Raw genomic sequence first — 13,475 nt, 5'->3', positions numbered from 1 at the left:
TCCGCCTGCCGATGCGGGGGACATGGGTTCATGCCCCGGTCCGGGAAGATCCCACATGCCGCGGAGCGGCTGGGCCCATGAGCCATGGCCGCTGAGCCTGAGTGTCCGGAGCCTGTGCTCCGCAACGGGAGAGGCCACAGCAGTGAGAGGCCCGTGTACCGCCAAAAAAAAAAAAAAAAATATATATATATATATATATATATATACACATATATATATATATATATATACACATATATATATATATTTAGTTTCATTCCTTGGCCACTGGCAGCTGAGCTATTCTGCAAGGGACAGAAACACACAGATGGCTCAGAGCAAGTATAATGGAAGGACTTGGGGGGGGGGCATCAGGTGCGGCATCCGCGGTCTGCTGGGGACAGCGGGATGGGTCAGGATGGTTGCTCTGACATGGGAAACACTGTGGCCAAGGTGGTTTGTGGTCAAGACGATGCCACGTTCAGTTTGGACATGTTTCTGAGGACCCACACCACATACAAACATTCACATCTTGGCTGGGAGAGACCTGCCTGGGTTAGTCTAGTCTTGGGTCCACCACTTCCAGCTGCTTGAGCAAGTTATTACACCTTTCCGTGCCCCCATCTTCTCAATTTTCAAGCAGGGACCTATCTCACAAGGTTGTATGATGATTCAATGACCTGGTCAGTGTAAGGCACTTTGGACAGTTCCTAAGTGATGGTGATAATGATCATTATCTGGATGGGATACAGGCGTGAGGGGGCGGTGTTGGCACAGAGGTGCTGAGTGAAGCCCGTTGATGTAATTCAAGCTTAGGGGGCAGACACGGTGGCCCAGGAAGCACCGAAAAGGAAAAAGGGACTGAGGGCAGATCCCGAGGACACCTATGTCTAAGCACAAGGCAGAGGAGAGATCTGAAAGGGTACTGAAGATGGATGGGTGGTGAGGTGGAGGGAAAATAAAGAGTGCAAGGGCAAGAGAACATTCCAGATAAAGTATTCATCAGTGTTAAAGGCTGCCGAGTAAGACCAAGACAGAGCACAAGGGCCTTGGATTCAGCTGCGGTGGGAGGTGGGGAGAGTGCTTCTGAGGCTAAAGGGGGGTTCTGGGGCGCGTCTCTTTCCAGCAGATGGTCAGTGAAGCGCGTGGGCAACAGAAGTCAGGAAGGAAGCAATCATGGAGCAGCAATCCCCCGCAACCCCCCACTACTCCACACCATCTGCGGCTTCCCCGTGGGCTGTGCTACACATCCAGATTAATTCCGACACGCCTGAGAACACGAGGTCGAGGTGCATTTTCTGCCCCTGGGCCATCTGAGCCACAGGCAGGTCCTACCTTGGCCCGGGCACGCTCACGGTCTCCTTCTCGTTTTCCTCCAGCAACTTTGTGTATGACGACGGGAACCAACCCCTCCTGCAGGTGAAGAGTGGGGAGAAAAAGACCTTGCTGGGATGCTCCCAGCAGACAAGCAAAGCATAAACACACCCAGGAACGCTCGGTCACAGCGCAGGGGCCGGAACGGCTCGGTCACAGCGCAGGGGCCGTGGCCGGGCCACTCTCATCGCAGTCTCTCATATACAGAATTACTTTTATTTGCATTCCCTTTTTGTCTTTGGTTTCCATATTGGTTTTACTTAATACCTGAATAATCTACACAGAAACTTGACTTAACCTACTTCCTGTAAAGCTTATGCACGTCCAGTTGAAATGATGACACTGGCATTTAAACTATTCACATGCTAAATCTTAACAAAGTATATCTTGAGAAATCTGAAGTCACGTGAAAAAAACATTTAAAACTACTTTCAGAAGTGACTCCTATTTATTTACGCATCAAATTCATCTATATATGCACACACATACAGAAAACAGTTTGGGAATGACTGGGAATAGAACAACTGCAGTTAACTGTAACTGTCACTAAACTATGAACCTAACTGTGGTGAAAATGCTAATCTGCCCACAAGGAAGACCTGCTACGAGGAGAGACAGGAGCCCTCTCGGCGTGGGACCGCTGGACCCCGTGTGGAGGCCCCTCCCGAGACCTACACTTTGGTGTCCTCATGCTCTCCGTACAGCCAGCCGTCCTTCTCCTCGGAGATGAGCAGCGTGATGACATCTCCCTGCGCGAAGCTAAGTAAGGTCTGGTTCGCGCCGGCCGTGTGTGGAAAGATGGTTTTCACTTTCTGCTTTTTTACCCTGTTCAGTCCAGTGGCAACAGAAACCGATCGCTGTAAACTGGGGTCATCTGAAGAACCTGTCAAAAATGAACCGAGCAGTGATGGCTTTTCAAGGAAGGATGATCAGGCAAGTTCAAAGGAGCCAAGCCCAGGAAACCACCCGCCCCCATCTCTCCAGCACACTCATTCCACTGAGACACCGATCGGATTATATTTCCACACCTCCACCCATGTCTGGATGGACAGGGACAGCAAGGGACAGCAGCAGAGCCATGGCCCGAGGCCTCTCAGAGGAGGATCCCTGTGGCTAAAGGCTCTTTTCCAGACCGAGAGGATAAAGTAGTGTAGCCAAGCTTCATCTGCACTGATTCAATCAGGACGGCTCTTAAAGAGGCAAAGTTCTCCACCACCAAGTGGCCCACTGCTTTCCTTGCCGCACTCCCCCACAACAAATCACAAGGCCTGTGCCACAAAAAAGAGAGAAACTGGAAATGTAGACGTTCTTGCTGCCATGGCTGCTCACCTGCGAACGTGGCAGGGATGTAGTGAGGGTGAGTCACGTGTATTGACCCCTCCTCCTAGGTGCCCGTGGCAGAAGCAGGAACCAGATGGAACCAGATGCGGGTGGCCTGGCTCCACGGCCTAACGCTGCACTCCGTCATGTCTCAGCTCAACGCAGGCTGATATCTACCAGCACTACCGCCGCCACCACAAAATTGGAATGGAAAAAATTTTTTTTTCCACTCAAATTTTGCTAGCCCACTATTTACTATAAAATAATGCAAAATCTCTTTCTGCATCATTCTCGCAAATTCTTAATAAGTACAATGTAAACTTTGCTATCTCTTCAACATGCCGCATAGTCTAATTACCTTGGCTGTATTGAATTCAATGATTTTCATTTAGCTTTTACCAATAAGAACCAAAGAATCATTTGAATGATTGGGCGGCACACAGCACTGTATATTTTAACTTTATATTATATATAACTTATAGTTCTTCAAAGGCAAATGGCTACAGAGTATCATCTTTCCAGCTGACATTCTGAAAATCCCATCTTTTCCCCCAAGAGCTGCACGTGCTGGACAGCCCGTTAGCTCTCGCGAGCAACACACCGTGTGACTGCCACGACTTCACACCCAAGGGGCCCAAGTCCCCCCCAAAAGAGACGGGTCTGGCGCCACGACAGTCTCGAGGTCCTGGGTGCCAAAGACTCTGTGTAGGCAGAGTGGAGCCTAACCAAAGCCACCTGAAATGCCTGCAAACAATAACTGGTCCCAGTCTACTGAAACAGAGTCAACCGGGTTAAGAAATGTAAGCAGTTAGAACCTAAGCCCCCAGAAACCATGAAGTGCTCTGTTAGAGACAATGAAAACACTGATTATAATTTAAACGAAGCTTACTGGTAAGACTGATAACCATTAATTTTGTCATGTGAACTTCTACAGTTTGTTTCATTGAAAAAAAAAAGAAATTTTAGTCCAATTGCCACAAATACATAACACAGCGTGAGGCTCTGTAAGTTATATCCCATTTCTTTTAAAATATAACACCTTTCAATAGGAATGTTCACTGTATGTAAACATCAATCTGTATATAGAATTGGCATGTGTCAAAGCAACGTGTCTTATGGTTTTAGAATAAACCTAGACCCCATCACAAGGTGTGAGTTCCTCCAAGCCAGTGTGGAGGGGGTGCTACCATACATATGTATTTACCTCTATCTCAAGGCACACTTATCCTAAATATTTAAAAAATTTTAAAGGTACTTTAAAAGAAATCCAACTAAGTATCTTACCTGTTGAATTATTTTTTCTTTCTGAATTCTGTGCGACTGTGGCTGGGTTATTAAACATATCAATCAAAGGGCTGGTTAACGCTCTGGCTGAAGGAGCCGAGGGGATCTTTGGTGAATATTTAGAAAGGGTGTCATAATCTCGCCCAACCTGTGAAAAATTCCTTATTAGTTTAACATTAGTGTAACACAGCAATGGCATTAGACAGATCCCCAGGACTGTTTTGCATTACATGCTTTAAATTCCATTTTTTCCCCAAATTTTTTGTAGGGCAATGCCCCTTTTTGAATTATTTCAAGAACACCATGTCCTTTTTTCCATTTTTGTCTTTTTTTTTTAAAGCAGTTACTCCCCATTTTCCCCACCCCTTGAAAAGCACTCATCTCCTTCCTGTCTCTACGGATTTTTAGGCTCCCTTTTAAGTGCTGCTTGGCTAAAGGCATCTACATTTAAAATTATTTTTCCACAGAATTTTGAGTGCATTACTCCATTACTTTCTAACATCTTGTTTTCCAGTATCAGTGGGATTCTCTTTTCTTTGTGAGTAATCTATTTTTGCCCTCCCTGAAAGTTTTCAGAATCCTCTCTTTATCGCTAGCATTCTGCCGTCTGTTGAGGTTCTGGTCTTTTCCATTCAGCCAGGATCACCCTGCCTGCTGTGTTAAAGGCCAGGCTACCGCAGTCATCTCTGCTGGACCTCGGTTAGAGCAGGGAAGGGGTAGAAGTGGTTGGAAACAACAGTGTGTACCCACGGGCTAGCCGTGGCCTAAGAGAGGGTGAGGGTCGATGTCCGGTGTCCACGCTGCCGGAAGGATGGAGTCGCCATTTACCGGACAGGAAAGACTGAGGAGAAGTGGGGTTAGAGTGAGAGAGCCTCAGGTATGTGGTTTTGGACACGCTGAGCGGGAAGATCCCCACTAGACATGCGGGCGGTGAGGCCCCAGGCGGCAGCTGGACGTACCTCCCACGTTTCAACCCAGCTAACACTGATAACCTCTTTGATTTTTTTTTTTTTTAAATCCTGTGTTTGCACTGTATTTTGGGAGAGTTCTTTGGCTTAATTTCCCAAGCTGATTCATTCTGCTAAGGAGCCCAGCTCTTGTTTTGGGGTGTTTTTGGAGTGGACGAGGGGGAAATGAAAAACTTTTAGAAAAATTTGGAACAGGTACAAAAGTAGAGAAAACAGCACAATAAATCTCCATGTACCCAACACCTAGCTTCGACAATTACCAATCCACGGACATTCTCGTTTCCTGTATGCCCCATCCATCTTCCCCCACAACTGGATTATTTTGAAGCGAATCTCAGACATACCATTTTAACTAGAAATAATAATCCTTTTAAATTTCCAAGACAGCTGACTCTTCTCTGTGGTTGTAATAGCCTTTCATCTCTTTTCTCCTCTGCCCTGTTGGCTCTGTTGCCCCCTTTACTCGTCATTCCAGTTTTTACTTTGGTGCGTCTTTTTATGACACTGGTTTCCCCCACCTGTTCAGTGACCACTGGTTGTCTGTCCATCTTTGTACTGGGTGGCAGTCCCCATTCTTTTTACTGTACATGACAGTCTGTGTTTTCCCCGTGCTCCTGATCGCATGCGATGTGGGGAAGAGGTAAGACACACCCCCAGGAGTGAGCCCCACCCTTCGGTCCACACATGCTGTTTCAGTTCACAGATGAAAGCCCGGGCTGCCTGTGGTTTAGCACAGGTGGGACAAGCGGAGAGACCAAGCAGCCTGGACAGTCTGAACCAGCTCTCCAGCCGACAACACTCAGGACACCCCAGCTTCTTCCCCGCTTCTTGGATCCACTGGCTCTGAACTGACAGCTCCACCCTCTGCAGGAACCTTGCCCTGCACATCTTCCCTGGGGCTGACATGTCCTTCTATTTCCATTCTCCACACGCTGACCTTGCCTTTCTCGCTCTGGAGACTCCTTCAGTGTTTCTGGTCCATTGACAGCACCTGCTCTTTATTTTCCCATGCGGTTATGGATCTATTAGGCAGGTTGATGGCTGGTCATTAATATCTTTGCTGTCATTTCAGAGGGCTTTATACGGACAGGGAGGGTGGACTGACACATGTGTTCAAACTACCTACTGGATTTGAATCTCGTCACGTTGTTTGTGAAAAAATAATAAAGCCCATATTCAAAGAGCAATGAACTACGATGCTTGAATTCGTTACCTGGAATACTGGGGTGATTATTTTTTTCCTCAGGTGCCTTATGTAGTGATGAATGGCACCAGAGTTTTGCTAATCTGTGTCCTAAGACACTTTACGCTTCCTTCAATGGGAATAAACTTATAAAGTTGGAATCATTACAATTAAAAACAGAATCAGTAAAAAAAAAAATCTCCAAAACAAAGATTACAGTGCTAACACAGTGTGAAACATTTTCACATCTAGTTTCAAATCTGAAGGTAAGGGGATAAAAGGAAAGGCAGGCCCTAGAAGTAGTACAGGAGAACCCGTGATTTCCACTAACAAAGAAGGCCTTGGTCTGTTGTGCAAATATGGCTGAAATCTTATTTAGCAAACATACAACCAAAATCTTGAGGAGACAGCCAGCTCTTACCATGCTGCTTCTCTCGATCATGGGTGAAGGCAGAGGCGTTCCAGACATTGGGGTGGAGATTGGGGTCTTAATTTCTTCGATCATATTCATGATTTTCTCTGGTACTTTGGTGGCATCACCACATGTTTCTTGCCACTTAGGCAGTTTGGAATTGATCAATTCTGCAGACTATAAATTCAAAAGAAACAAAACCAAAGACAAATGTGTACTGTTGGAAGGACTGACACAAATTACAAATGCTACTAATGTATTCCTGGCTTACCACTGGAAGTGTGGGAGCTATGAGTTCAATTCAGTGAGGAGCTTAAGCACCTATGGGGATCTGCTGTGTCTTATTTGCTGAGGATGTAGGCTTCTGTTCTAAAGGAATTTACCATCTCCCTCAGGGTGAATACAGAGTTCAAGACTAATACAAGGATTGTACATGATTCAGAAGAAGTTCAAAACCTAAAAGGGAAGGCGGATCAATCCGTCTTAATCCCCATGTTTCCCTGTGGTCCCAGAACTGCCAATCCCCGCTGTCTTCCTCCCACAAGAAGCACCTCTGACCGAGTGACAGGACCAAGAGTGGACTCTGTTTGTGTGTGTATGTTCATGTGCCCTAAACACTGTCCTAAGTACTTCATCCTTGTTAATTCACTGCATCTGCCCCACAATCCTAAAGTAGGTACCATTCTCATCCCCATTTCACAGATGAGGAAACTGAGAACTTTGAGAGGCTAAGTAACTGGTTAACACAGCCTTCCGTGGTAGATCCAGGACCCTGAGGTTTCAACTACTGGGACCTCAGGGAAACCGGACTGGCGTGTTAGAGGAGTGAATCAGACCTGCCCTGAGAAGTTCCTCTACGGGGACATAGAGACTAGAAGCAGAGCGTGGTGGGTCTTCAGAGTCGGGGGCAGTGTTGAGGGGAAGCCCCGCCCACAGGCCGGCTGGGGCTCTGGGGCAGGCAGACCATGGGCTTTGCAGAAAAGCTGGATTGCAGAACAGAGAGATGCAGAAGGACAGCGACGAGACCCCTTAGCCCCAGAGGCAGAGGCATCTGTCCTGGTTCCCACAGCCTGGCTCTTCCTCCAACTGGACTCCCAGACTCCCTGGAGCCTTTCCGAGAACCCCTTTTTCCAGGGCGGCAATCTAGTTGGAAAAGGGAAGTAGGGGATCTTTTTTGAAACTATTTTCATAACAACCACACTGTTTTTCATCTAGGCTCTGTGTCCATCAGAAGTGGGCTGGGGGAGTTGGTGTAAATCCTAAGCCCCGCCCCTCACACCACCCTGTCCCCTGCCTGTGACGCAGACACACCGCGGACCAACTACTAAGTCTGCTTCATCCAGGACTGGGATCAGGGAAAGCACAAAAGCGGTTTCAGAGACTTGAAGAGACTTCTGCTAGGGAAAGGAGGAGATCTGGCTTGCGTCACACTAAAAAACGTAATAGGGACTCAAGGTTAAGTATAAGAAAGACTGTCAACAACTAGAGCTCTCTGGAAATAGGCCATGTTGCCTCACGACACAGCAAGGACCCCATTGCTGGGGGCTGGTGTCACCACAGAGAGCTTCAAGGTTGCTTCTGTGCCCCTCCGGCCCACGACCCTGCCCCAATAGGACAGTGTCACCGTGGAAACATTAGTACGTATGCACTGGTGACAAAAGCGATCATCTAATGCAGCATATTTTTCTTTCCTGTAACAACCTGAGACCTTAGGTATTTAGATTTGGTAGCTGAATATTCCTTAAAGTTGCAAAAACTTTATGGAATATGTAACCTGTGATATATGCATACATACAAGTCCAAATTTTTTTTCCCCCTGAAAAGAGGAAGTTGCGCTATATTCAAGCTCTTACAAAGCTTCTCATATCACGGAGTGCTCTCTAAATTACTTTATTATGAATAACAATGAATATTTGACTTCAGTCAATGCTAGTTCTGGATGCTTACATAAGCCCAATAGAATTCATAATTTAAAAAACAAAAAAAGAGAGGAAAGGAAATTTAACACACAGTTTGTAATGATTCCTGGAAATATAACCTCACAGCTGCATGCGCTGAAGGAGAGGGATAAATCCAGCCACGCAGCTGATGCGACCTTGAACAGACACACAACCTGAGGAGGAGTGAAAAAGGAGCCCCGACCAGCTGTCCTGAGGCTGTGAATGGGGTCTGTGGCCTGGGATAGAATTTCCAGCAACACCATCTACATGGACCCCCAAGGGGAGCATCTCAGGCCACCCAGGTGGGCTGGACCTGGGGCCTGCCGGGACTCACCCTGTGGTTCTGGGGAAGACACTGATGTTGAAGATGCATCAGAAAGAGTCTGAGAAAAGCTGACTCATGGGTGAGAAAAGGAAAAAAGTGCCATTTCTCAGTTATTCAATAAGTATGAATGTGTTACTAAATTAAACATTATAAACAAGCATTTGACCATTTCATCTACATTTCTAAAAGTTTACACATTCAAGTTGGTCAAAAATTATTTCTTTGGGGAACTTCCCTGGTGGTCCAGTGATTAGGAATCCACCTTCCAATGCAGGGGACGTGGGTTCAATCTCTGGTCAGGGAACTAAAATCCCACATACCATGGGACAACTAAACCCACGCGTTCTAGAGCCCGCGCACTGCGATGAAAGATCCCGCATGCCACAGCTAAGATATCCCGTGTGCCGCAACTAAGACTCAATGCAGCCAGATAAATAAATAAATAACTATTATAAAAAATTTATTTCCTTGGAATCTTCTCCCTGGCAAAATAAGCCTTTCGCTTTATACTTGGGCACGTATGGAAGGTGAAGCATTTCAAGGGCATTTAAATATGAATAAAATTAGTCCTCACAACGCAATCTGCCACCACACCCACCTGTAAGTGATACTGATGAATGTGATTTGAGAAGCTGCAGTGTTTGTCAACTAGGAAGCAGAAGCGCCTTTTCTCTTCAAGTATAGCTTCTTTGCAACCATCTGCAATAAATTTCTGGATTTCATTCTGGCGAGAAGTGATGGTTTCTACATACTAGGAAAATAAATAATAATTATACAAGTATGACGTGAGGAATCAAAGAGCTACACAGCCTGACACTTATCTTCTCCCATCTTTATGCTTGGTTTATTTTGATAATGGAGTAAGTGCTAAATGCAGATAAACATTAGACAAAACGATGTACTTGTAACCTGATCTGAGCAGATGGCAAATTCTCATTAAGATCCCTGACTCATGCTTGGAGAGAAGTTGCCAAAGGCCTTACATTCCACTGGGTAATCTGCACAAAATATTACTTTGTAATCCAGGGATATGATGTTTTACTGGAAAATTGTGGGACCAAAAAGTTCAGAACCAGAAAGTTCAAGTTCAAATCCCAGTTCCAAGTGCCAACCATGTGACTTAACCTAAGCCTCACTTTCCCCATCTGTAAAATGGAGATAGTAATGCTTATACTGGGGAGTCCCTCACCCTCCCTGAGTTGGGAGAAAATGCCAATGCTCTTGACTAATTATTAACTTAACTCTGGGGAACTCTGCGGCCTTCAGCTCCTACCAAGTCGAAATGCTTATTTTTAACTTTCAACAGCAGAACAGTGACGGATGAAGTATAGACTGACTGAGGTGAGCACGCTTCCCCGTTAACTGTACAAATCATCAACCCCAAAATAAAGTAAAATAGCGCTGAAAAGTTCACCTCCATCTCCTTGTGTTCATATTTGAGTGCATTTCGTCCTCCTTGACTTTTCCTTCTGATCTTCTTCAATTCTGCTTGAGATTTCTCCAAAGAATCTAATTTATTCCTGTGTTCTGCTTGGTATCTTTTGAGAGTCGCCTGTAAGTTAAACATTGCACTTATTTTTACTGCAGCACCAGGCAGTGTCAGGCAGTTACTCTTGCTGCGTTTCCACTGGGCGTGGTGGCAAAAGGCCCACGCTTCGCGCTGCCCTGCCTGGCTGCAGGTATCCCCACTTCACACCACCCCCCTCCGCTCCTTCGACTTCAATGTCCTGTCCTGAAGTTCCCCGTTTATATGATGAGCCCCTGACCAGAAGGGCAGCTTCTCAGAGGAAAACAATGTCGTTTCTTTCTTTTATTCCTTTTTTCTCCAAGGTTTTTGGACACTGGGTGGCCTGTAAGTGCTTTGGTGAATAAATGAACAATATCAACTCACACACTCCTGTTTTATGACTTAACGATTTCAAGAAACAGAATGAACAAGAGCCATCGCTTCCGGTGCTTCTGAGGGCTGTGAAACAGAGTGTTCTGGAGCCTCACAGACCTGGGTTAGAATTCTGGCTTCATCCCTCATTTCCTGTGTGATCTCAGCAATTACTTAATTTTTCTGAAATCCATGCTTACCCTCTAATCTGTACAGTGGGGATATAGTAAGAGTACCTATGTTACAGAGTTTCTGTGGGGATAAAAATCAGACAATGCACGTAAAGGGCTTGGTATTACATCCTCCGGGCCACAGAGCACGTGCACGCAGGGCAGCAGGACGACTTCAGGGTGACCCCCACCGCTTACTGCCATGCGGGGCTTGTGAAGAAGGGGAGCTTCGGGCGGCCAAGGAAGCAGCTACTGTGCAGCAGAAAGGCGAGGCAGAAGGAGCAAACTGCTGGAATCGTCACTGCCGTAGGGCAACAGGGGAGAGACACCACGATGGGACTGGGGCCCCAGGGAGCTCCAGACGGCGTCCTCCCACACGGCTCACGTCTGCAAGTGCCGGTTTGTGAAAGCAACAGCTGCACTAACGCAGATGCAGGTGTCATCCACATATGCATGTTCCTTGAAAACAATGTTTTCCAGAAGTGTATGACTCCCTGCAGGATTTCCTGCTATGCTTTTTAGTAAAGATCCCAAGTGTTAGCACTTGGCCCACTCAGCCCAAAGGGACCTTGTCGGTGTTATGCGGCTGTGTACACACTCGACCCTCGACGGCCAGCTCCATCATACCTGCTGCTGCCGAGTCAGCAGTGGGGGAAGTTGTCCTCGAGCTCAGCCATCAGGCAAGTGCAGCCTTCGCGAGAGCTGGGCCCCCGGCCCCGGGCCACCTCCACCTATGGGAGGTGGAGCAGAACTAGGTACTTACGTTCATATATTTTACATCAAGCTCTGTCTTCTTCTCCAGCTCATGGATAATCTCCTTATGGAATTTTCTGAACTGTGAACACAAGGAAATGAAAAATTCAGACCAGGTTTGAGACTTGAAGTGAAATAAAATTTAAAAATAAGTATATTTGGTAAATATAAAAACAGTTCACATACATTTTCATCAAGGCTCTCGTTGAGTTTCTTGTGGATACTCGAAATCTCTATGAGAACGTGGCCTGTGGACAAAACCAGGTACGTAAGGGCAAAAAGCCATTGCGTGGTTTTTGTAAAGATACGAAGGGAACTGAAGTGGTGGATGAAGCCCAGTCCCTGGCTGCTCCCAGAGCAGGTGGGCACCAGCCCCATGGCACTGGGAACACCGGCTGCGTCCTGACAGCGGGGGTGGGTCAGATGGATACAGCTGACAGCAAACTTACTCCACAACATCGTTCGTCAAAAGCTCGCCAACTTTGTCTTTAAACTCACGTTGTTCTCTCGCCATTTACTCATTCCCTAAGCTGAATCCTATTTATCTGGTTTAATTGTTAAATTCTCTTACAAGAGATTATTTTGGTCATTATAGTACTAACTATAGGAACAAATGACTTATTTTCATCTAATCCTGGGTAATCTGATTATCTGTCAGGCATAAAAGATAGAGGTTATTTTCTCTTCCTCATATTAGTTCTCGTAACATTCTGGAAAATCTCAACACCATGGGAAACTGCAGCAGGGACAGTGTTCTGCCTCGCGTCTCCTGGGGCTACACCGTTCTCTGAAATGACTGCACAGAAGAGAATGTTCCGGGACAAAGGAGTGTTGCTCCAAAAAAGCAGCGAGATGACCACTTGATTTGCAAAGCACATGTCCTGCGGCTCGCGGCAGGGCGCTGCCTCCCCGCTTCTAAAGGTGAACAAGAGCCCCCCTGCCAACTTCTCTACAGGAACTAAATGGGTCTGATACCCAAAAACTGGGAGCGAAAGGGTTATTTGGAACCACCACCAAATCATCCCAAACCACAAAACATGCCGAGCGGACCATCCTACGGTTCGGTGGGCAGATAAAAAGGAGTTCTTTGGGCAAACTGAAAGGCTGTGGATGAGGGAGAATGAAAAGGACGACTATGGTGGACACGGGGGAAGAGGAAAAGATTACTGACTAGACTCTGGCTTCAGCGAGCACCTCTATGCAAATGACTTTAGTAGGCCCAGTTCTGGAAACACCTGAAGACATCTGACTCTAAGGGGGCAGCCCGGGCTCTCCCCCATCTTCAGACTCAGAAATTCTGCCCGTCCTGAACACGTCCACCTGGATGTCCCACTAGTCGCCCCGTATTCGGCAGGCCTACGAGTGAACCCCACCCCGCCCTCATTGTCTCTAATCCCAGCTCTTGGCTGCCAGCCAGCCAGTCATGAGGGGTCGACACCCCGTCTACGCCCAATGACAGACTCATTCCCTCGTGCCATCACTTGGGCACCTCCGGCATGGAACCATGCCTCTTACTCATCCTGCTTCCTTGGGCAACAAATGTGCCAGCCCTCCCCTACCCAGGAGAGAAGGCACGTGGGGATGACGTGAAGTCGATGTTCACTTGATGACCTGTTCTAGGAGAGGTGGGCAGGGGTCTCCCCAGGCCCTCTGCCCCACATGTTTACACCTGCCAGTTGGACCTCTTAGGAGGCGCTCTCCTCCTTCAAGCTCTTATTTCTCATGACTCCCAGCTTGTTCTCTTCTGGATCTCCTCCCTCACAGGTGCCAGGGATCTTTCCAAATCTACATGTAAAATGTCACTCCCTCCCATGGGGTCCCACATAAAACAACTCCTCGGCCTGAAGCCCACCATGAGCAGTGCTGCTTAAAATAACCATCGTGGGTG

The 13,475-nt window shown here is 46.9% G+C and overlaps 1 protein-coding gene across 2 annotated transcripts in view; it reads right to left on the bottom strand.

Annotated features, from left to right (window-relative positions):
- Positions 1–13,475, bottom strand: part of BAIAP2L1 (BAI1 associated protein 2 like 1) — an 88,309-nt gene that overhangs the window by 17,043 nt on the left and 57,791 nt on the right. For both annotated transcript variants that reach the window (XM_029219388.1, XM_029219389.1), the window contains exons 4-11: positions 11,774–11,835; positions 11,598–11,669; positions 10,200–10,337; positions 9,384–9,536; positions 6,530–6,697; positions 3,958–4,105; positions 2,029–2,236; positions 1,315–1,392 (exon numbers count right to left, since the gene is read on the bottom strand). In XM_029219388.1, coding sequence (XP_029075221.1) covers positions 1,315–1,392; positions 2,029–2,236; positions 3,958–4,105; positions 6,530–6,697; positions 9,384–9,536; positions 10,200–10,337; positions 11,598–11,669; positions 11,774–11,835 — 1,027 coding nt within the window. The remainder of the gene's footprint in view (positions 1–1,314; positions 1,393–2,028; positions 2,237–3,957; positions 4,106–6,529; positions 6,698–9,383; positions 9,537–10,199; positions 10,338–11,597; positions 11,670–11,773; positions 11,836–13,475) is intronic.

This window comes from Monodon monoceros, unplaced genomic scaffold, assembly GCF_005190385.1.
Source record: "Monodon monoceros isolate NGI ecotype Baffin Bay Population unplaced genomic scaffold, NGI_Narwhal_1 Super_Scaffold_13, whole genome shotgun sequence".
NCBI lineage: Eukaryota > Metazoa > Chordata > Mammalia > Artiodactyla > Monodontidae > Monodon > Monodon monoceros.
The sequence above is the reverse complement of the archived record's forward strand: the minus strand, read 5'-3'. Positions and strand labels throughout refer to the sequence as shown.